The sequence below is a fragment of the Stegostoma tigrinum genome, chromosome 4, assembly GCF_030684315.1.
Source record: "Stegostoma tigrinum isolate sSteTig4 chromosome 4, sSteTig4.hap1, whole genome shotgun sequence".
NCBI lineage: Eukaryota > Metazoa > Chordata > Chondrichthyes > Orectolobiformes > Stegostomatidae > Stegostoma > Stegostoma tigrinum.
Genome location: NC_081357.1, coordinates 70,656,083 through 70,679,688, shown reverse-complemented (window position 1 = coordinate 70,679,688; position 23,606 = coordinate 70,656,083). Strand labels below are relative to the sequence as shown.

General features: G+C 41.6%; 1 protein-coding gene across 19 annotated transcripts in view; it reads left to right on the top strand.

Moving 5' to 3' along the window:
- epb41l2 (erythrocyte membrane protein band 4.1 like 2) overlaps nucleotides 1–23,606 on the top strand; it is a 188,328-nt gene that overhangs the window by 78,278 nt on the left and 86,444 nt on the right. For all 19 annotated transcript variants that reach the window (XM_048530477.2, XM_048530479.2, XM_048530478.2 and 16 more), the window contains 2 exons: nucleotides 2,816–3,333; nucleotides 22,938–23,162. In XM_048530477.2, the coding sequence (XP_048386434.1) occupies nucleotides 2,830–3,333; nucleotides 22,938–23,162 (729 nt within the window). In that variant the 5' untranslated portion in view covers nucleotides 2,816–2,829. The remainder of the gene's footprint in view (nucleotides 1–2,815; nucleotides 3,334–22,937; nucleotides 23,163–23,606) is intronic.

Here is a 23,606-nt window from a genome sequence, read left to right as displayed (position 1 = left end):
TTAGTGCCTAGTGAGAAGAAGCATTAAGGTAATTCAGTAGTTAGGAAAATAATTAAGGGCTCAATGTAGATAGCGAGGCAGTTGATTTGTTGTGACTGCAGACCAAGAGAATTCCCGGATGTCCTTGTGGCCCAAGGCAAAAGTGTCTGCAGTAAGCTTAGCTTAGAGTTTATGAACTGCAGACTCTGCAGCACATTGGCGGGTGTGTGGAGAAGAGAAGAGTTAGCAGAACACTTTTTGTTCCGGAAGACACTTGCATTTCATTCTGTAGGATTTTCTGATTTGGTCAGTGGCAGCAATGGGATGCTGTGACTATGAGGCAGGCACAGGGAACCCATTGAGGAGAAGCCTTGGCCTTTGCACTTGTCCAGTGGGTTTGTTGTTGCGGCTTGTGTGGATGAAAGATGTCTGAATGATGGACGGGAAAACTGGCCATGATGCAGGAAATCATTCAAATGTGGAGGATTAATAGCCATGTCAGAGGAATTGGCACGCTGTTTGCAGCTGGGAGTTAGAGGACAGACAGCTGTGATGTCTGCTCTGTGTCGAGGTTCATAGCATCTACTCTGGGCTGAAGAGAAACCTGCAATGGAATGGGGAGGATCTAATGATCATGGTTCAGTGGTGCACTAACGACATAGGTAGAACTATGGTAGAAATTCTGCTGAAGCTGTAGCTGAGGGCCAAAATACAAAGCAGAATCTCAAAAAATAATTGTCTCAGTATTTAATGCCTGATTCAGGAGCAAGTTAAATCAGATTAGAGTGTTAAATCCTGTGGACAAAATGGGTTTTGATTCATGGGGCACTGGCACCAGTAATCTAGAAAGTGGGAGCTGTATGTTTGGACGGTCTTTATCTGAACCATGTGGTGAGCTATATAAACGGGAGTGGTAGAGGCGCCTTTGAACTAGATGTTGAGGGCCAGGAATTGTGCCTGAGAAGATGTGATAAGGCTAAAGGTTACAATTATAATAAAAAGACAGAACTGAAACTCTGTATCTGAATGCAAATAACATTTACAACAGAAAGGTGAATGGACGGCACAAAACAAGTGTGTGCTTGGGTAGTCATAATGAGACATGATTGCAAGTGGACAAAGACAGCGACTTGATTATCCAAGAGTACACGAGATTTAGGAAGTACTGAAAGCTAGAATAACATGGAGGAATAAATCTGTTAATTATGGATGACATTGATAGGGTGGATGCTGAGATGATATTTCTCTGTGTGGGAGGGACCAGTATGAGGTAAAACAGTTTAGGCGTAAAGGATCTCCCAGTAATGGTGGAGTGAGGCAAAATATTTTTGACAATTGAATCTTTTGAACTTTCTTCCCTAGAGAGCAGTGGAGGCTGAGACGTGGGATATGCTTTAAGAGAGCGCGATTTTTGAATAACAAGAGAATCAATGGTTCAGTGTAGGTGGGAATTTGAAGTTGAGGCCTCATTCAGATCAGCTATCATCTTATTTAGTGGCAGACCAAGCTGAAGTGAATAAAAGACCTACTTCTTTATTTATGTGTTTGTATGTATGTTCATATAAATGAAGGAGATTGGTTACCAAACTAAACAAAGGCTCAAAATGTATTCAAACATTTTACCCTTCACTGATTGATGTGTTTAGCCATTATCCTCAGGATGTTCATTTTTTAAAGTTCTTTAATCTTTCATTTGCCTGTATAGAAAGATTGCATGTTCCTTCTAAGTAGCCTAAGGTTTTATAGAACAAGATGAGAATTACGTTTTGAACCGGCAGTTGAGGCCTGCCTATTATGTTAAAGTTGCATTGTGTTTGCTGCCACCTACAGTGAAATTTCAGAGAACATCAGCTCAAAGCATTGTACTGTTAGACAGAAATCTTACAGTATAATGGCTTTGAATATCAGGTAAATCGATGAAAGAGTGGAGGCTAGTGGCTGATTTTCAGCCAATGAACAACCTTGTGAAATGGTGACTTTTGAATTTTTTGGAAGCATACCAATATAATCAGAGTTATATAATGATGCAATGTATATAAACTATTTCATGAGCCAAACAGCAGATCCAGCAAAATGTGTAGAATTACTGTCAATCTTTTTTTTCTAAAGTTGCCCAGTTTCCTATTGCAGTGTGATAGAACCGAGGATAACAAGGTTCTTGGTGACATGCCCAGTTGCTGAAGTTTCTCAGATATAGCTGGGAGAGAACAGTTTTTCATAATTGCCAAACTAGCATATGGGATATTCGTGTGTATGCTCTTGTGTTGCATCATGCAGACATCTTGATCACAGATGGTTCACAATGCCCTGAGAGGCCATGCCTGGCTTGGAAGGCAGCTTACTGCTACCTTCTCAAGAGCAGCTAGGGATGGGCAATAAATGGTGGTGAGCCAGCTATACCCACATCTCACAAGTGAATATATTTTTTTAAAAGTGAAATGTGTGGCCACAATGATGGAAATCTCATTTGGCAGTGAACAGTTTAGAGAAGTCAGTGGAGAATAAGCTAGTAATTTTAAATTGATTCATTGAACTGAGACTTCACACGACTTTATTTGTTTTGTTTTCTTTGCCTGTGATTTGTTCCAGCTGGGATTGCTACATTGTATGACTTCACTGGGAAAACCATTTTGTTTTGCAATGTGCGGTGTTACTTTTAATGTATAGCCACTATTTAAACTTCAAATTAAAACTGAAGACTATTGTAAATATTAAAGAATCTTCGAATAATGATGTTTGAGATCTTGTTCTTACTTAAGTAGATCAAATTTGAGTCGTAATTTTACATAATCTTGCTTCAAATGTTGTGTGAAATAATATTTTCTTTGAATTTCAGTTTAAGCTTTGATCATGACGACCCAAAGTGGATCTTTAACTGAAGTTAAGGAAGAGCCAGAGCAAATCGAAGAAGATCATTTTGAAGCTTCGGATTCTCAAGAACCTGTCAACTTAAATCAAGAACAACGGAATGATGTCAAAGGAGTTGAAAAGCCAGATTCCATGGAGCAACTTCTGAAAGAACAGGAAATAAATTCTCCGACTTCACATGCAAGTGCCCAAGCTAGCCCTTCTAGCAGTGACAAAAAGGAGCAGACAGTCGGTAAAGGGCTGTCACGATTTTTACCTGGATGGCTTAAAAAGCAAAAGTCACTATCCCCCGTAGAAACAACAGAAGACAAGGAAGCTGAGAAGGACATTCCTCAAGCTGAGGACATACATCCAGTTGAGGAAGTACAGCCAGAGCCGATATGTACTTCATCAGAGCAGGAAGTAAAGAAAGAGGAGAAGGTGGAAGAAGAGGCTAGGAAAGATGAAATAGGGGAGCAACTTTCAATGAATTCTGCAGAGTTAGAGGTATAGTAAATTCTGTATTGTGCATTTTTAACTTTACTCCAGATTTTAATGTAGCAATTTAAAGTAATACATAATTTAGTGTGTTAAAATACTTTTGAATGAAATACAAAAGTCCTACAACAAGATAATTTATTATGATTATTCAATTTCTGAAGTTACTCAATCTAATGTAAATTGAGGAAAACGGCAACATTTGTAAATGTCAGATAAGAACACAAATGCCGGATACGCAGGATACACTTATTTGTTCTCTGTATAATCTAAAATGTGTGCAAGAAAATATTTTTCCAGACCATTTAAAACCAATTTGTAATATTAGAGCATATAATAAGCCTAAGAGCAACTTTGTTTCTACTTAAAATTTAAAAAGTATTTAGATGTACACTTGTGATACCAAGGTTATGGGCCAAGTGCTGAAAAATGGAATTAGAATAGTTGGGCGGTTGGCTTTGAGAAGCAAAGATTTTAGGCCACAGGAAGGATGTTGTGAAACTTGAAAGGGTTCAGAAAAGATGTACAAGGATGTTGCCAGGGTTGGAGGTTTTGAGTTATAGGGAGTGGCTGAATAAACTGGGGCTAGTTTCCCTTGAGCATTGGAGGTTGAGAGGTGACCTTAGAGGTTTATAAAATCATGAGGAGCATGGATCGAGTGAATAGCCAAGGTCTGTTTTGCAGGGTTGGGGAGTCCAAAACTAGAGGGGATAGGTTTAAGGTGAGAGGGGACAGATTTAAAAGGGACCTTTTTCACTTAGAGGGTGGTACATGTGTGGAATGAGCTGCCCGAGGAAGTGGTGGAGGCTGGTACAATTAAACATTTAAAAGGCATCTGAATGGGTATATGAAGAGAAAGCATTCAGAGGGACATGAGCCAAATGCTAGCGAATGGGACTAGATTTATTTAGGATGTCTGGTTGGCATAGACCAGATGGACTGAAGGGTCTGTTTCTATGCAGTACGACTATAACTCTATGATGAGCCAAATCGGAAAATCAGAACAGTAATACCTCTGTTTGACAACGGATGGTGTAAAACAGGTAACCTAAAGTGAACAGAGGAAAATAGATGAAGGAAACTTAGAGGCACAGTGGTAGATATTTAAGATATTTCATGACTCTCAGCAAAGGTTTCTTGCATTAGAAACAACAACTCCAGGAAAAGAGTACACCAGTCACGGATACAAAGAAATTTAGGAATGGAATTGAATTGAAAGGAAACACCTCACGTCCGTCACCGGGCAAATGCTAGAATCCATTATTAGTGAGATAGCACCTGGCTGTTTGGAAATCAAAATGATTCTGTAGAAGTGAAATCTTTCAGGCAAATTCCAGAGAAGTGCAAAAGTAGTCAGGTGATGATAGTAGAGGATTTCAACTGCCCCAGCATTAGCTTTTTAAGCCAGTATGTAGAAGGCCATACAAGGGAGGGTGCAGCCTTGAACTAAAGTTTAGCTAATGAAACCAGGCACGTGGTTGAAATATCAATGGGGGATTGGGGGATGCATTTTGCAGACTGTGATCATAACTTCATTAAATTCCAAGATAGTAAGAACTGCTGATGCTGGAGTCTGAGATAACACTGTGTAGAGCTGGAGGAATACAGCAGGCCAGGCATCATCAGAGGAGCAGAAAAGTTGACATTTCAGGATGGGACCCTTCTTCAGAAATGGGTGGATCAGTGGATTGCTCTCCCACTGCAACCCTCTGGTAATCTCTTTGGCCCTGAAACTCTTCGAACCCCTTTCTGAGAAAGGGTCCCGACCTGAAACATCAGCTTTCCTGCTCCTCTGATGCTGCCCGGCCTGCTGCGCTCTTCCAGCTCAACACTTTATGAAATTCAAAATTGTTATGGAAAACGACAAAGATTGGCCTGAAATCCAAGTTCTAAACTGGAGGAAAGGCTGATTTTTAATAAGATTAGGTATGATTTTTCCAGAATGGACCGGAAACAAATATTGAGAAATCTGTGTCAGAGAGATGGGACACTTTCAAGAAGCAAGTATAGGGGGTATAGGGCCAATATGTTCCAATAAGGACCAAGGATAGAACCAACAAACCCTCTGAACCCTAGATATCAAGAAATGTGCAGGATTTGATAAAGAAATAAAGGGAAGCTTATAGGAGATACCAAGGGCTCAAAACAGTAGGGGAGTGCAAATGTGCAAGGGGAAATCTAAAAAGGGAATCACCAAGTTAAAAACAGGCATGAAAAAAATATTGACAACTAAAATAAAGGAACGTGCTTGAATATTTTGCAAGTACCTTCAGGATAACAAGGGAAACAGTAGGGTCCTTTAAGGACCACTGTTGTACTGGTAGTTCTGCTATAACGTGTGTTTTGTTAGTGCAAATTGGCTGTAACGCGGTTGATGAATAGTGGCTGCTGTTTGAATAATGTGAACTTTCTGCTGTACAGGTACAGCGATTTTCCCCATAAACATGATTTTCTGTAGCACGAGGTCACACAAGAACGCAGCTGTGGCATTATAGAAGAACTACCTGTAATTTGTATATTGAGCTAGAGGCTGGAGGTATGGTTAAAATGAATACTTTGTCCCAGTGTTCACAAATGAGAAGGATGACAAGAGTACAGAAATTGGGAAGAAGGACTATGAGAAACTTAAAGAAGTTAGCATAGGCAGAGAGGAGATTCTGAGTGGTCTGGCATACTTGAAAGTAGATAAATCTCCAGGGCTATATAAACTCTATCCCAGACTGTTGAGTGAGGCATGGGAGGAAATAACAGGGATATGAGTAATAATTTTTCAATTCCTCCCTGGACACTGAAGGACTGGAAGACTGCCAATGTGGTACTCACCAAAATTTGATGGCGTAAAAATAAGTAAGAAAGTATGTTGTCAAGAAGGTATCAAATATAAACGGATTTAGATTAAGTGAGTGAGGATAAATTTGTTTTCTGCAGTATAATCTGTGAAAATTTGAATACCTACTTTGACTGGAAGTATAAGAATGTATTATTTAAATAGAGAGAAACTTCAGAACTACTTCCTGCAGTGAATTGTTGAGTTAAGTAAGAAAAGTTGAGCAAGTTGGGCCAATGCTATTGGGGAATGCAAGAACAGTATACTTCCTGAAACATAGAAAGTCTTCGCAAGACTGATGGATGTTGAGAGGCTACTTCCCCTTGTGGGGGAGTTCTGAACTAGGAGCCTTTCATTTGAGAGGGTGATTACAATTTTTTTTGAGAGTTTTTAGTCAGTGGAATTCTCCTACGCAGAGAGCAGTAGAGGCATAACCATTTAGTACAATTGAGACCAAGTTAGGGAAGTTTTTGGTTGACAGTTAATCCAGGGTTGTGTGTAGCAGACACCCAAGTAGAACTGAGGTCAAAATCAGATCAACCATGATCTTATTGAATGATAAGCAGACTAGAGAGGCTGAATGGTCTACTGCTAATTCCTGAAATACATCATTGTTCCCCAACCCCACATGACTGCCCATTTCTATCTCCTTCCCAAAATCCACAAATCTGACTGCTCCAGCCAACACATTGTCCCTGCCTGCTCCTGCCAAAAGGACTGCTCTCTAGTTTTGGACTCCCTGACCCTGTGGAAAAGACCTTGGTTATTCACCCTATGCATGCCCCACGTGATTTTTATAAACCCCTGTAAGGTCACCTATTAATCTCCGACACTCCAGGGAAAATAGACCCAGTCTGTCCAGCCTCTCCCTTTAGCTCAAATCCTCCAACCCTTGCAACGTCCTTGTAAATCTTTCCAAACTTTTTCAAGTTTCACAACATCCTTCCTACAACAGAAAGACCAGAATTGCACATAGTATTCCAAAAATGGCCAAACCCATGTCCTGCACAATCGCAACATGACCTCCCCAACTCTTGTACTCAATACACTGACCAATAAAAGCAAATGTACCAAATAACCTAGATACCACTCCCAGGCTGTTCTGTTGTAGGAGTGGAAATAATACTCAAACTGCTTTGTTCTGTGGGTCTACTCTTCTGAAGCTGATAATCTATACCTGAGCATTTTAGTTTTGCAATTATATCGAAGCAATTTCAAATCTATTCTACAACAGGACTGGGAAATTGATGCATTGTCGCAATGTTATTGAACCAGAACCCGAAGTTATTATTCTGAGAACATGGATTTGAATCTCAGTGGCAGTTGGTAAAATGTGAATTCAATAAAAATCTTTATCAACCTGCTTTTTACCATCTCCCCAAAACAAGACCAGTCTGGCAGACCCATTGTTTCAGCCTGTTCCAAACACAACGGAATTTGTTCCTTCCTATCATAACTATTTTATCTCACCTTGTATGGTCTCTTCCCATTTACAATTGAGATTCTTTGGGTGCTTTATGCTGGCTGTACATTTCAGATACTTGCCTCTAGTCAGCTCGTCTTCATCAGGAATGCGCAATCCCTCTACACACCCACCCCACACCATATGGGCTGACGTTTCTCCACTTCTCGTTTAATAGGAGATCTGAATAGACCCCGTCCACCAGCAATCTCGGTTGCCTGGCTGATCTCATTCTCACTCTGCAAAACTTTTCCTTTAACCTGTATCATTTCCCCCAAGTCAGACTTGTGGTTATTGATACCCAGGTGGATTTGTGAAATATTTATTGGTTTAGTCCTACTTGGGACCCCCTCTCACAGCTCTTTCTTCAGTACGTCAATAACATCCTTGACCATCCATCCTTCTCCCTCACAAAATTGGAAAAATTAATCAGTTTTGCCTCCAATTTCCATCCTTTACTCACCTTCATATGGTCCATCTCTAACTCTCCAATTCTCTTCCTGGACTTCACTGCTTTCATTTCTGGTAACAGGCTCTCCGCCAACATCCACTACAAACCCACTGCTTTCCAGTTACCTTGGTGACAGTTCCTCGTACCCAGCTTCCGATAAGGATGTCATTCGACTCTCCCAATTCCTCAGTCTCTATCATGTTAGTTCCATTGTACCACCTCCACGGGGATACTTCCAACATGTTTTCCTGTTTCCTCAACCAAAGAACCTCCATGCTGTGGTTGATAGTGTTTCCACTGCAGCCCTGCTCAAAACAATGCAGGTTTGTCTAGATATTCTAGCAAATTCTAGACAGTACTCAGGTTTCTCCTGTCAAGTTCTTTTTCTAGTATTTTCCACTACCAGTTTCGGTTTTCCCCAGTTTTCCCCTTTATTCACTCATAAGCTGAAGTGATTTCAGCAAATAATGACAGTTCACTTGACAGTCCAATGGTCAACAGTCTTGGTGTATTGAGGGACAATAAGAGACGAAATCTTTGGATTCCTGTCCAGCTACAGGGGGGGAAAAAAACTTCAGAACTTGGAATGGAAATCAGAATTAGAACTTCCTTCTTAAATTCAGTGCGGAAGTGAGATTAGTTTAATATGTCTAATTTAGAATTCAATGCCACAAGAAAGTTATAAAACCAACTGACTCTGAGATTTTCATGCCAGCCTCACAGATGTAGTCTTTTCTTCAGTTTATCCATTTTCCAGCTCACACTCAATCAGATTGTCTTCCTGTGCTTAAACATGATTGATCTAAAATGGTAGAATATGTCTTTGACCACCTGTACTCAGTGTTGAGTGAAATCAATAAGTAAAACAATCTGTTTTACCGTCTCTCAACTGCTCTCATCTCATTAAAACTATGTACGAAGTTGTTTTTCTGGAAATCTTAAATTGTCCATGTGTGTTTCAATTCAGGTAACCACTTCATAAAAACGAAGATTTAATTGTTACAACCAGCGGACAACAATGGATAAATCAGGCATCACCTCTGGCTATAGAAATAAAATATAACAACGCTGTAGATTTGTACTCCTGAATGAGTTAAGCTGCCAACCAATCTGTTCTGAGATAGTAAATCATTGACACTGTCCATTGCATCCCTGCAAACAAAAAGTCAATGAAATCCAAACTGTCTAATTAATGTTCCTTCAGTCATAGAATCATTTAGCACGGAATCAGACCCTTTGGTCCAACCAGTCCATACTGAACATAATCCCAAACTAACCTAGTCCCACCAGCCTGCCCCTGGCCCATATCCCTCCAAACCTTTCCTATACATGTACTTACCCAAATGTCTTTTAGAAGTAATTGTACCTGCATCCATCACTTCCTTGGGAAGTTCATTCCACATGTGAACCACCTGCAAAAAATTTGCCCTTCATGTCTTTTTGAAAATCTCTTTCTTCTCATGTGAAATGTGCCCCCCTAGTCTTGAAATCCCCCATCTTAAGGAAAAGACAATTACTATTAACTCTATCTATACTCCTCATTATCTTATAAACTTGTTTAAGGTCGCATCTCAACCTCCTATGCTCCAGTTAAGTGTCTCAGCCTGTTCAGCCTTTCTCTATAACTCAAACCTTCTGTACCAGCAACATCCTGGTAAATCTGTTTTGAACTCTCTCCACCTTAATAATATCCTTTGTATAATTGGGCAACCAGAAATGGACACTGCATTCCAGAAGAGGCCTCACCAATGTCCTGTACAATCTCAATATGACTTCCCATTTCGATACTCAAAGGACTGAGCAACGAAGGCAAAATCATCAGCAAAATGATGGCGGGAGTCACTGGCAATGCTAACAAGTGACACTGGTAAAGGAATAATCTAGTGACCGACACTCAGTTTGGATGCCATCAGGGCCACTGTGCTTCTTATCTCATTACAGCCGACATTTAAACTTGGACAGAAGACCTTCACAGATGAAGTTACAGTGGTTATCCTCGACGTAAAAGTATAATTTAACAGAGCAAACCATTAGGCAGACATCATCTTCAGCTGCTTCCTAAATTACCTTCCCTCCATCATAAGGTCATAGTTGGGGATGTTCGCTCATGATTGCATTGTGTTCAGCACCGCTTGCAATTGCTCAGATACAGAAGGTTTGGGTGGCCAAAAAACAAGTAAGATGCATGCCACACAAGTGGCAAGCAATAACCATCCCCAATACAGGAGAATCTAAATGTTACCCCTTGATGCTCAATGTTATTGCTGTTGCTGAATCCATCAACATCAGCATCCTGTGGGTCACTATTAATCAGAAACTAAACTGGAGCATCTATTTAACTATTGTGGTTACAAGAGTAGGTCAGAAACTGAGAATTCCGCAATAAGTAACTCATCTCCTGTCTTCCCACTGCATGTATACCATCACCAAAGGCACAAGTCTTGAGTATGATGGAATAGTCTCCACTTTTGTTTGGATAAGTGCTGCTTCAACAGCACTTGAAGCTTGACACCATCCAGGCCAAAGCAGGTTGGTTGATTGACGCCATAATCACCACCTTCAACATTTCATCCCTTAACCATCAATACACAGCGGCAGCAGTTTGTACCTTTGAAAGGATGCACTGCAGTCACTCAACAAGGCCCCTTTGCCAGTGTAAAGAGCACATCGCCATTTTTATGAATTTTTGATTCTAGACTGAAATGTGAAAAAAGGTTGCTTTGAAAGGTAAAGATTGCTGAAGGATCACTGCACTTTACAAAAGTAAGTTATCTGACACCCATTGCAAGTGTCCTTTGCACAGATGTCGTTTCAAGCAATGGGGAACACTCACGTATGGAACAGCTACCAGGGGTGTATGTACGTATGGAGATTTGATTGGCAAAAAATGGAAAATTAGTCTGTGTACTGGTCACCAGTTATTGAGGATAAAGGACTCCTGCCTGCCAACAACTGTATGATTTGCTCCTGAGTAGCAGAACAGTTTGGGGTCTCAGCGTTTGGCCAGAATGAAATGGATTTCAGGAAGGGGAGGAACTGTGTTTCAGTTCTGCAATAAAAAGCACCTCAAACCTGAAGACAGCCAGTTTACTTCCTCATATTAATTGCTGTAAGCTGAGACTTTTTAAAGTGTAAACTAGTCACCTTCTGCCTGTTGCAATCAAATAAAAGCGTTCGGAAAAATAACAATATAGAAACAGCATTCTGTTCTGCAAAAGGATCATCTTGGCCAACCACTGGTCTTTCCTCCACTCATAACACCCATGTTTCTCTTGTGCCTGTACATGGATGTAGAGGGTTTTTTTCCAAGTGGGTTAAAGCTTTAACTAGTACAGTTATATATTGACCATTCATAATTGTTTATCTGTAGTTACAACCTATTTGTTTGTAATAATTGGTCTTTTTTTAAGTACAGAAATTTGGCCTGTGTTTTGTTTCAACCTGGCATTGGTAAATTGGAGAATTGTTTTTAAATTCATTAATTTTGTGTATGCGCCATGACTAGCAGAACTTGATTTCTATCATGTTAATCCAGCTAGGCATAACAGGCAGGACCTTCCAAACCCATGGATTCTTCCACCCAAAAGGCCAAGGATAACAGGAGCACCACCTGCAATTTCCCCTCAAAATCTCACAGACTTGTAACTATATTGAGATTCCTTCACTGTTTCTGGTTTAAAATCCTTTAAGTTCTCTTCCCAACAACATGTGGGTATCCTGATGTTCCAATATCTGCAGCAATTCAAGAAGATTCCTCATTGTCACCATTGACGGCAACTGAAGGTTCAGCCATACAAGATGTAATCTTCACATTCTGCTCATCTCCATTCTCTCCATCATAACCAATTCCAGATGAGAAAAGTTTCCCATCTCTGCTCTTTATTTAAGCCATCTGCTGCTCAAACCATAATTTATAATATCTCGAGACTTCAATGTTTTCCTGGCTAACCTATCATTCTCTGTCATCCTCAACTGATCCAAACCTCTGCCGATCTTATCCCATTCTTGATCAAGAGCAATTCATTCAACCTGTTCAGTTCCTAACTCCACAGCAACTCAAATTTTAAATTGTCTTTTTCTCCTAAATTCCCACACAGATCATCCCCTCCCCATTTTGCCCTATGTCTATAACAGATTCTCTTCCTGACTTTGGCTCTTGGCAGGCTTCACTTTCACTTTGCCCCAACACTAACCGTCCATGCCTTATGCACTGCAATTTTCTGAGTCACAATGTCATTATGATACAGAGGGAGACTGTTCAGTCCATACTGCCTGTGACAGTCTTTTGTATAGCACAGCAGTGGATCCTGTTTTCCCCCTCTCCTTGCAGCTGTTCAAGTTTTTTCTTTTAAGAGGAAATTAAATTTCCTTTTGAAAATACTGATTGTCGCTAAAGCCTTCCATCTATTTGCTTCTCAAAGACTCATCTTTCAGTCACGGTTACACTTTCAGCAAGAGCAGAGATTGATTGCCTTGAGCTGTTCCAACGTGAATCACTCCAGTTGCAATTAAGAGATTTACCAAAACGAAGTGGGCTGTTTGCTGGGACCCATTAGTAAGCAATGATCCTATAATGCTCAACAATGCCTCGTCATTTCGGGATAATTCAACACCATTTGCAAATTTCTTTGATTCTGACAGCTTTTACAAAAACAGGCATTGAACTGTCAATCTTCTAACAGGTGTAATCTGCAAGACACCATCCACAAATCAGAGTTCACTGTCAAACAATAAGCATTCCCATTTTATAGCCTATAAAATGTTGCACCTCTTTACATTAGTATTTATGTGAATAGTCTGACAAGTGAATGAATGAGGCCTTAGACAAAGTGTCATTTTTCAGGAACACTCGAACTCCTTCATATTTAATAATTTCTCCAAAACTTGTTAAAATGAACTTTTTTTTTACAATTCCATGGTACTGAAACAAGCATAAAACTACTGCCCAAGTCTGATAATCAGCTGACAAATACCACTGAGAAGACTGACGTAGGAATTAAACAGTGCCAGATTTGAAATTGTCATGGTGAGCCAAAGGACCTGTTTCTATTATGTGTGACTCTGTAGCCACTATAACCTCTTGAAACAAACATAAGGGAATGAAGTGCCCAGTGGTAGAGGGGGTTTGGAAACTGTTAACCCAAAGTTTCTGGTTTGTTCCAGTAAATTTAACAGCTGCTAGTGTTTTAATAACACCTTTGACATGGTGAATGCAAGATTGCCATTTGTATTTAAAGCTGACTTGGGCATAGCAAGCACAATCTTGAAATTTATTAATACACAAGTAGCCAGAATTGTGAGACGACTTCACAAATACATAGGTACTTCAGGAATATGCGCAGACAAATGAAAGATGCACCATAGCAAAGATAAACTTGAGGTAACACATTTTGTGAAGAAAAAATAAAGGACAGATGTTTACTCACAGATGTTGCTATAGAGCAGGTACATCTAGAGGTTTGAATATATAATTCCTTTTGAAATGCAGGTGCAGTTAGATCGAACCATTTAAAAGCAAGGACGAACATCATTTTGGCTTCCATTGGGAAAGTATTTTGTTAGTCATATAGAACATAGAACAATACAGCACAGAACAGGCCCTTTGGCCCTCGATGTTGCACCGAACTCTGAACTAATCTCAGCTCCTCCCCCTACACTATCCCATCATTATCCATATGCTTGCCCAAGGACTGTTTAAATGCCCCTGATGTGGCTGAGTTAACTACATTGGCAGGCAGGGCGTTCCACGCCCTTACCACTCTCTGAATAAAGATCCTGCCTCTGACATCTGTCTTAAATCTATCACCCCTCAATTTGTAGCTGTGCCCCCTTGTACAAGTAAAGTCATCATCCTCGGAAAAAGACTCTCACTGTCCACCCTATCTAATCCTTTGATCATCTTGTATGTCTCTATTAAGTCCCCTCTTAGCCTCCTTCCCTCCAATGAAAACAGACCCAAGTCCCTCAGCCTTTCTTCATAGGGCCTGTGCTCCAGACAGGCAACATTCTGGTAAATCTCCTCTGCACCTTTTCCAATGCTTCCACATCCTTCCTGTGATGGGCCAACCAGAACTGCACGCAATATTCCAAATGAGACTGCACTAGCGTTTTGTACAGTTTCAGCATGACATCATGGCTCTGGAACTCAATCCCTCTACCAATAAAACCTAACACAATGTAAGCCGCCTTAACAGCGCTATCAACCTAAGTGGCAACTTTCAGGGATCGATGTACATGGACACCAAGATCCCTCTGCACATCCACACCACCACGAATCTTTCCATTGATCCAGTATTCTGCCTTCCTATTATTCCATCCAAAGTGAATCACCTCACATTTATCTATATTAAACTCCATTTGCCACCTTTCAGCCCAATTCTGCAGTTTATCCAAGTCTCCCTGCAACCTGCAACATTCTTCCACACTGTCCACCTCTCCACCGACTTTAGTGTCATCTGCAAACTTACTAACTCATCCACTTTTATGCCTGCGTCCAAGTCATTTATAAAAATGACAAACAGCAGTGGTCCCAAAACAGATCCTTGAGGCACACCACTGGTAACCGGACTCCAGGCTGAATATTTTCCATCAACCACCACTCGTTGCCATCTTACAGAAAGCCAGTTTTTAATCCAAACTGCTCAATCTTCCTCAATCCCGTGCCTCTGTATTTTCTCCAATAACCTACCATGTGGAACCTTACCAAAGGCTTTACTGAAGTCCATGTACACTACGTCAACTGCCCTTCTCTCATCCACATGCTTGGTCACCTTCTCAAAAAACTGAGGTTTGTGAGACACAACCTGCCCTTGACGAATCCATGCTGACTATCTCCAATTAAATTGTTGCTTGCTAGATGATTATAAATCCTATCTCTCATAATCCTTTCCAAAATTTTTCCTACAACAGACGTAAGGCTCACAGGTCTATAATTACCTGGGTCATCCTTACTGCCCTTCTTGAACAAGGGCACAACATTTGCAATCCTCCAGTCCTCTGGTACTAAACTTGTATACAACGAGGGCTCAAGGATCAAGGCCAAAGGCTCTGCCACCACCTCCCTAGCTTCCCAGACAATCCTCAGAAAAATCCCATCTGGCCCAGGGGATTTACCTACCTTCACACCTTCTAGAATTGATAACACCTCCTCCTTTCTAACCTTAATCCTTTCAATTCTAGTAGCCCGTAACTCAGTAATCTCCTCTACAATATTCTCCTGTTCCTCAGTGAAAACAGATGAGAAATAATCATTCAGCACCTCTCCAATCTCCACAGGTTCCACACACAATTTCCCACTTATGTCTTTGATTGGCTATCAACATCATACAAAAAATGAATATTCATGATGAGAAACTGAGGATTTGAAATATTTTCATGTTTCAAGTTATCCCCCAAATCAGAGAATTCTATTTTTTTTCTCAGTATTGGTTGCCTTAACTTGTAGCTGTATAATTAAATCTTGTGCCCAGGCATACCTGTTTTATCATCTTTTGAAGGCATAATACCTCTTTGGATCAAAAATTAATGCTTTGTTGACAGATTTATCTGAAGTCTCAAGGCTTTTCTTTTTAGCCATTGACTAAATAGGACCGACTTCAAAGGTAGACTTTTTCCCAGATAAGGACTACTGGCAGATACCAAAACTGCAAAATAGCCCAATTCACTGCTGTCCATGTGCATGTCCAGCAGTTGCTTAAATGTCACTAATGACTCTGCTTCCACGACTACCACTGGTAAACTATTCCATGCGCTCACAACTTTCTGGGTGAAGAACCTCCCTCTGACATCTCCTCTATACCTTCCTCCTAACACCTTAAAACTATGACTCCTTGTGGCAGTCAGTCCTGCCCTGGGGAAAAGTCTCTGGCTATCGACTCTATCCATGCCTCTCATTACCTTGTACACATCGATCAGGCCACCTCTCTTCCTCCTTCTCTCCAGAGGGAAAAGTCTGAGCTCAGTCAACCTCTCCTCGTGAGACAAACCCCCCAGTCCAGGCAGCATCCTGGTAAAGCTCCTTTGCACCCTCTCCAAAGCCTCCACATCTTTCCTATAATAGGGCGACCAGAACTGGACACAATATTCCAAGTGTGGTCTCACCAGGGTTTTGTGGAGCTGCAGCATAACCTCGCGGCTCTTAAACTCGATCCCCCTGTTAATGAAAGCCAAAACACCATATGCTTTCTTAATAACCTTGTCCACTTGGGTGGCAACTTTGAGGGAGCTATGCACTTGAACACCAAGATCCCACTGCCGAGAATCCTACCTTTAACCCTATATTCAGCATTTAAATTCGACCTTCCAAAGTGCATCATTTTGCATTTATCCAGGTTGAACTCCATCTGCCGTTTCTCAGCCCAGCTCTGCATACTGTCAAAGTCTCGCTGAAGTCTGCAATAGCCCTTGATACAAATACAGCACCTCCAGCCTTTGTGTCATTAGCAAACATACTAACCCACCCCTCAACCTCCTCATTCAAGTCATTTATAAAAACTACAAAGAGCCGAGGCCCAACAACAGAGCCCTGCGGGACACCACTCAGCACTGACCTCCAGGCAGAATACGTACCATCTACAACCGCTCTCTCTGCTTCCTGTCAGCCAACCAATTCTGAATCCAGACAGCCAAATCACCCTGTATCCCATACCTCCTGACTTTATGAATGAGCCTGCCATGGGGAACCTTATCAAATGCCTTGCTGAAGTCCATGTACACAACATCCACTGCTTGACCCTCGTCAACCTATCTCATGACCTCCTCAAAGAATTCAATAAGATTTGTAAGGTATGACCTGCCCCTCACAAAGCCATGCTGACTCCCTTTAATCACTCTATGCTTTTCCAAATAGTCATAAATCCTATCCGTCAGAATTCTTTCCAAAACCTTGCTGATCACAGACGTAAGACTGACTGGTCTGTAATTTCCAGGGATTTCCCTATTCCCTTTCTTGAAAAGAGGAACAACATTTGCCTCCCTCCAATCCTTCGGTACGACTCCCCTGGAGAGTGAGGAAGCATAAATCTTTGCCAGAGGCTTAGCAACCTCCTTTCTCGCTTCCTGGAGCAACCTGGGATAAATCTGGTCTGATCCTGGGGACTTATCAATCTTAATGTTTGCCAAAATTTCCAGCACATCAACTTCCTCAATCTTGATCTGTTCAAGCCTGTTTTCCTGCTCCTCAAAGTTATCATTCACAACAAGGTCCCTTTCCTTAATAAAAACCGAAGCAAAAAACTCATTTAGGGCTTCCCCTATCTGCTGAGACTCCACGCACAAGTTCCCTACACTATCCTTGATCAGCCCTACCTTCTTCCTGATCATTCTGTAATTCCTCATGTATGAGTAAAATGTCTTCGGGTTCTCCCTAATGCTTCCTGCCAAGCCTTTATCGCGCCCCCTCCTGGCCGCCCTCAGTTCACTTTTGAGCTCCTTTCGAGCAAGCCTGTAATCCTGTAAAGCTGTGCTAGACCCTTGCTTCCTCCACCTTACGTAAGCTGCCTTTTTCTTTTTGACGAGAAGCACCTCTGTTCTCATCATCCAAGGCTCCTTAATCTTACCCCTTCTTACCTGTCTCAGGAACAAATTTATGCATCACTCGCAACAACTGCTTGTTAAACAGCCCCCACATGTCTGTTGTGCCCTTTCTGTGGAGCAATTGCTCCCAATCTGTACTTCCCAACTCCTGCCTGATAGTGTCATAGTTTCCTTTTCCCCAGTTATGGGATGCGGTAGGGGGAGGGGAGATTTTGAAGCTTGTGAAGTCAACATTGATACCATTTGGCTGCAGTGTTCCCAAGCGGAAAATGAATAGCTGTTCTTGCAACCTTTGGATAGCATTGTTGTGGCACTGCAGAAGGCCCAGAATGGACATGTCTGAGGAATGGGAATTGGAGTTGAAATGGTTCGCAACTGGGAGGTGCAGTTGTTTAGTGCGAACTGAGCGCAGATGTTCTGCACAGCGGTCCCCAAGCCTCCGCTTGGTTTCCCCGATGTAGAGGAGGCCACAACGGAAATAGCGGATTTGGCATGCCACGTTAGCAGATGTGCAGGTGAACATCTGCTTGATGTGCAAAGTCGTCTTGGGGTCTGGGATGGGGATGAGGGGTGAGGTGCAGGGGCAGGGGCAGATGTAGCACTACCTGCGGTTGCAGGGAAAAGTGCCAGGTTTAGTGGGGCTGGATGGGACTGTGGAGTGGACAAGGGAGTCATGGAGAGAGTGGTCCCTCCGGAAAGCAAATAAGGGTGGATGGGTCTTTGGTCATGGGGTCGGATTGCAGGTGGCAGAAGTGTCGGAGGATGACGCATTGTATCCGGAGGTTGGTGGGGTGGCACGTGAGGATGAGGGGGATTCTCTTTTGGTTGTTATTGCGGGGAGGGGGTGTGTGGGATGAGTTGCGGGAAATGCGGGTGACACGGTCGAAGGCATTCTCAACCACTGAGGGGGGGAAGTTGCGGTCCTTGAAAACAAGGACATCTGAGATGTACGGGAGTGGAATACCTAATGCTGGGAGCAGATGCGGTGGACGAGAAGGAATTAGGAATAGGTGATGGAATTTTTGCGGGACGATGGGTGGGAGGAGGTGTATTCTAGGTAGCTGTGGGAGTCGGTGATGTTGAAATGGATATTGGTTTCCAGGTGGATGCCAGAGAAGGAGACAGAGGTCCAGGAAGGAGAGAGGGGTATTAGAGATGGTCCAGGTGAACTTAAGGTTGGCGTGGAAGGTGTTGGTGAAGTGGACGAACTCTTCAAGCTCCTCATGGAAGCACGAGGCAACGCCGATGCAGTCATCAATTTAATGGGGGAAGAGGCTGGGTTTAGCGCCAGTGTAGTTACAGAAGAGGAATTGTTCCATGTAACCTATGAAGAGGCAGGCATAGCTTGAGCCCATCCGGGTACCCATGGCCACCTCTTTGTAGGAAGTGGGAGGGATTGAAAGAGAAGTTGTTGAGGGTGAGAAAGAGTTTGGCCCCCTTGCCGTGCCTCTCCCTCCCCCTCACTGTGTCTCTGTCTACAGATGCTGTCAGACCTACTAAGTTTTTTCAGCACTTGATTCTATTTCAGAATTATGGATCTTGTACAAAATACAAATGAGTGCTTGAGCACCTCCATCAACACAATCATCACATTGCAGGATTAAATCACAAATCATGAACTTCTGAACAGAAATAATCTACTCATCATTGAATGAATTCTTTGTTATAAAGTTGTCAGTTTTCAATGAACTGTTTTCTGGAGAGAGACACAGATACACCTTGTAGATACTTCAAAGACCAACTAAAATAGCAGCATCTTTGGCTGAGGTTAGAAACCTAGATGCGGGAAGCTCCCAGTTGAGCTGTTTGTTGTTCTGCTGACGTTTCATTACCCTGCTGGGCAACATCATCAATGTGGCCTCCGATGAAGTGTTGGTATCTTTTTGCCCGCCTGGTTTTTAAACTTGAGTCCTTTGAGCTGGATTACCTCACTTCCGGTTTTCCTTCGCAGTGGAGAGTATGTGGAGTCGAGTTCTATGAGTTTGTTGATGGCTTTCTTCATGGAGTATCAGGCTTCTAGGAACTCACATGTCTCTCTCTGCTTTGCTTGTCCCAAGATTTTGATATTGTCCGAATCGAATTGGTGGCTGTCCTTGGATAAGTTTTCTGTAGTTTTTTAGGGTCCTGGGCAGAGCAGTTACCAGACCAAACCGTGATATATCTGGATAGAATGCTTTTTATAGTGCAACTATAAGCAGGAATTCCTGTTTCCCAATTGTTATTTTTGTTCGTTAATTCATGGAGTGTGGGTGTCTCTGGCTAGGTCAGCATTTCTGGTTCATTACTAATTGCCCTGAAGTAGCTGGTGAGTTGTCTGCATGAACTATTGTTGTCTTTGGCATACAGAGGCACCCAGATCCAGAATGTTGACCCAGTGGCAGACTTCCGACTCTGCAAATTAGAATTTACAACTTTTAGACACCAAGGATCATGCCAATTCTTGTAAAGTCCTTACTTTCACCAGCAAAGAATCTTCCATCATCATCAATTGAAAATTCATTATTAAGTTGGTTTGGACCTTTACCGGTATAAGATGATCAATCAACATTCTACAATACATTGCTGGACTTATACTTTGTGCTTAAAGTTTATTTTTGTGTATTATTAGTTAATACCTATGATGTTGCATAAGGGGAGCCAGAACAAAGTTTATTGGTACGCTGTGGTGGAGGGGTGGGGAAAAGTGGCTGGTAAGACAAAACCAGTCACAAGCTGAAGGGGCTGATGTGGAACAAGAGGAGGAGTGGAGAGGGAGTAGCAGGAGATGAAGAATATGAAATACTCAGGCCCATTTTATGATGAGAGGAAGGAAAAGATGGGAAAGTTGGATAGGAAGTGAAGTAGAAGTGGTGAAGCAAGAGGAAGTAGTAGTGAAAATAGTGATGGCTTCTTGAACTGTGTGGTGGCACTGGCATGAAGCCAGTTATCATTATTGATAGGAAGAGGCAGCTGAGCTGGACCTTGTCCTCTTTCTATTTCCATGAGGGTTTTGTTCAGTTTTCGGTGCCAGAACACACTCTGCCATTTCGTTGGAAATTATTTTAGTACCCTGACCCCTGATTTCCCCTCTTCCCAATAGGAAAGTTGAGAGTAAAGTTAGATTGTGGTGTTTTTATATGCACTATTCTAAATATCTTGCATATCTGTGTTTTAAAGAAAACAAATGGTTTTCACGTTTGGGGTGAAGCTGCTAATTGTGCAGGGTGAATGAAGGGTTAGCGAAAGTCAGTGAGATTGAAGAGCAGGTAGACAAGTGCAGTGATTTGATTTGTTATTGTCACATGTGGCTAGTTTTGCATGCAGCACGTGAAGACCATACCACACAAAGTACATTAGGGTAGTAGAACAGAGCGAGGAGTACAATGTTACTGCTGCAGAGAAGGTGCACAAAAATGACGTCAGCATTAAATTTGAAATTTGAGAACCCGTTAGAAGTCTAATAACAGCAGGGAAGAAGCTGTTCTTGAATCACTTCCTATCCAACTTTCCCATCTTTTCCTTCCTCTCATCATAAAATGGGCCTGAGTATTTCATATTCTTCATCTCCTGCTACTCCCTCTCCACTCCTCCTCTTGTTCCACATCAGCCCCTTCAGCTTGTGACTGGTTTTGTCTTACCAGCCACTTTTCCCCACCCCTCCACCACAGCGTACCCATAAACTTTGTTCTGGCTCCCCTTGTGCAACATCATAGGTATTAACTAATAATACACACTTGAATTCTTGATATGTGTGTTTAAGCTTTTGTATCTCCTGCCTGATGGAAGAGTTTGGAAGAAATTATAACTGGGGTGGGAGGGGTCTTTGATTACGTTGACTGCCTTTCCAGCACGCAACAGGAAGCGCAGATAGAGTCCGTAGATCAAAGGTCAGCTTGCATGATGAACTGGGGCCTGCATACACCACCTTATGTAGTTTCTTACGGTCCAGGAGAAAGCAGTTACCCTACCAAGTTGTGATGTATCTGGATAGAATGCTTTCTATAGTGCAACTATAAAAATTGGTAAGAGTCTTTACCAATGTGCTGAATTCCCTTAACCTCCTGAGGAAGAGAAGGTGTTGTTGTGCTTTATTGATTTTCAGATCAGTGTGGGTGTACCAGGACAGATTGTTGATGATCATCATCCCTCGGAACATGACACTATCGACCATCTCCACATCGGCCCCATCGATGTAGATAGCATGAGTGGAGGAATGAACAGAGACATAGAAGTGATCAAGACTGAGTGCGTGAATAGGGTTGAAGGGAGCATTAAGATTGAGCAGATAAAGATCAGAGATTCTTTCAGATGAACCCTACTGGGGAAGCAATGGCCTAGTGGTATTATCCCTGACCTGTTAATCCAGAAACCCAGATAAGGGGTCTGAATCCTGTCACAGCAGATTGTGGAATTTGATTTCAAGCACAAAATAACTGGAATTACGTGTCTAATGATGACTATGAATTCATTGTCGATTTGATGGAAAACCCAAATTATTCACTAATGTCCATTAGGGAAGGAGACTACCGTTCTTACCTGGCCTGGCCTACGCGTGACTCCAGACCCATAGCAAAGTGATTCTGAAATGCCCTCTGGACCATTAGGATGGACAATAAAATGCTGCCCAGCCAGCAATGCCTTCATCCTGTGGATGAATAAAGGAAAAGTAAAGATGAGAGACAAGCAGTTACAGAGGAGATTGGGAACAAACTAGCCTAAAATGTATGAAGGTAGCTCAGGTGATTAAATTTTGAATCCACTTAAAATAGAAATGAAAACAAAGCAAATTAAAGTTACAAATTAGGATCTCATCTGAATTTGCCAGATATTGGAGCTCAACAAAATCTACCCTGCAGCATGAGCTTGAGCAACAGATTTTGGCACTCTCCTTGCAGGAACTAGTGTGACAAAAAGAAATTTGTTAATTTTTTTGACATGTTATATGCTTGAAATATGGCATTGCTCTCAAGAACTCTAATAATTTCTTTCTATTGTAAGATGTGGATTTGTGTGACATTGCATTCAGTAAGAATCTCTTAGTCACTTGTAACATTGTAATAGTACAATTGGTGGTGCATGGTCAGAAAACCCACTTCTCTGCCTCATCATAAAAATAAATTATCAATTGATATCAATTGCAAACTTTGTGGATTAACTTGGATTGCTGTTTTGCTGCCAGTAGGATTTACAGTGGAATTGGTGGACTCTGTATAATCACAGGAATAGAAAATATGAATATTTTAGTTCTGAAGCATAAAATAGTGACTGTTAAATAACGGGTATTTTGAAATTAACTGACTTAAAGATGAATCATATTTTGTAATCACTGAAATATATTAAACTTAAATCTACTTTTCCAGCCAGTTAAAGAGGAGACGATTGTAGAATCGTTGGAAAAAGATGCAAGTGTGAATAATGCAGATGTGATAACAGAAAAGAAAAAGGAGGAAAGTGACAAAGGTGAAGAACTTCAGAAAGATGAAGATACAAGCAAAAGGTCCCCTCTGAAAATTCCCAAAAAAGTCAAGATTGTGCAATGCAAAGTCTTAATGTTGGATGGTTCAGAATCCAGCTATGAAATTGAGGTAAGGGTTAATGATAACATGACAGTAGTTTCATGATTATTAATGACAGTATATGTACTTAATTTGGATGCCACTGGACTTATAGCAGAGAGTATACCTCCAAAATCATAAATTATTTAATATGTTCACTTCCTGGTCATCCTAGAATGTGAACAACAACATATTGAAGTGTTTAGATAAGAACTCTTGTTCCTCATTCAGTTGAAGTGGACATGGAGCAAGAAAGATTGAGCACTTAAGAGGGTGTCCTGAAACATGGCAGTCTTTGACCATTCACAATAAAAATAAAGAATATATGTGTATGAAGGAGATTGACGATGTAGAAGGCAGAGAGGGGCATAAGATCGTTGGTAAAGGGTGCTGAGACAGCTGCAGATGATGCTACAGGTGAGCTGTTGATGTAGGTGATTGGTTTGGAATTGTAAAGGGGTGACTCAGACTCCA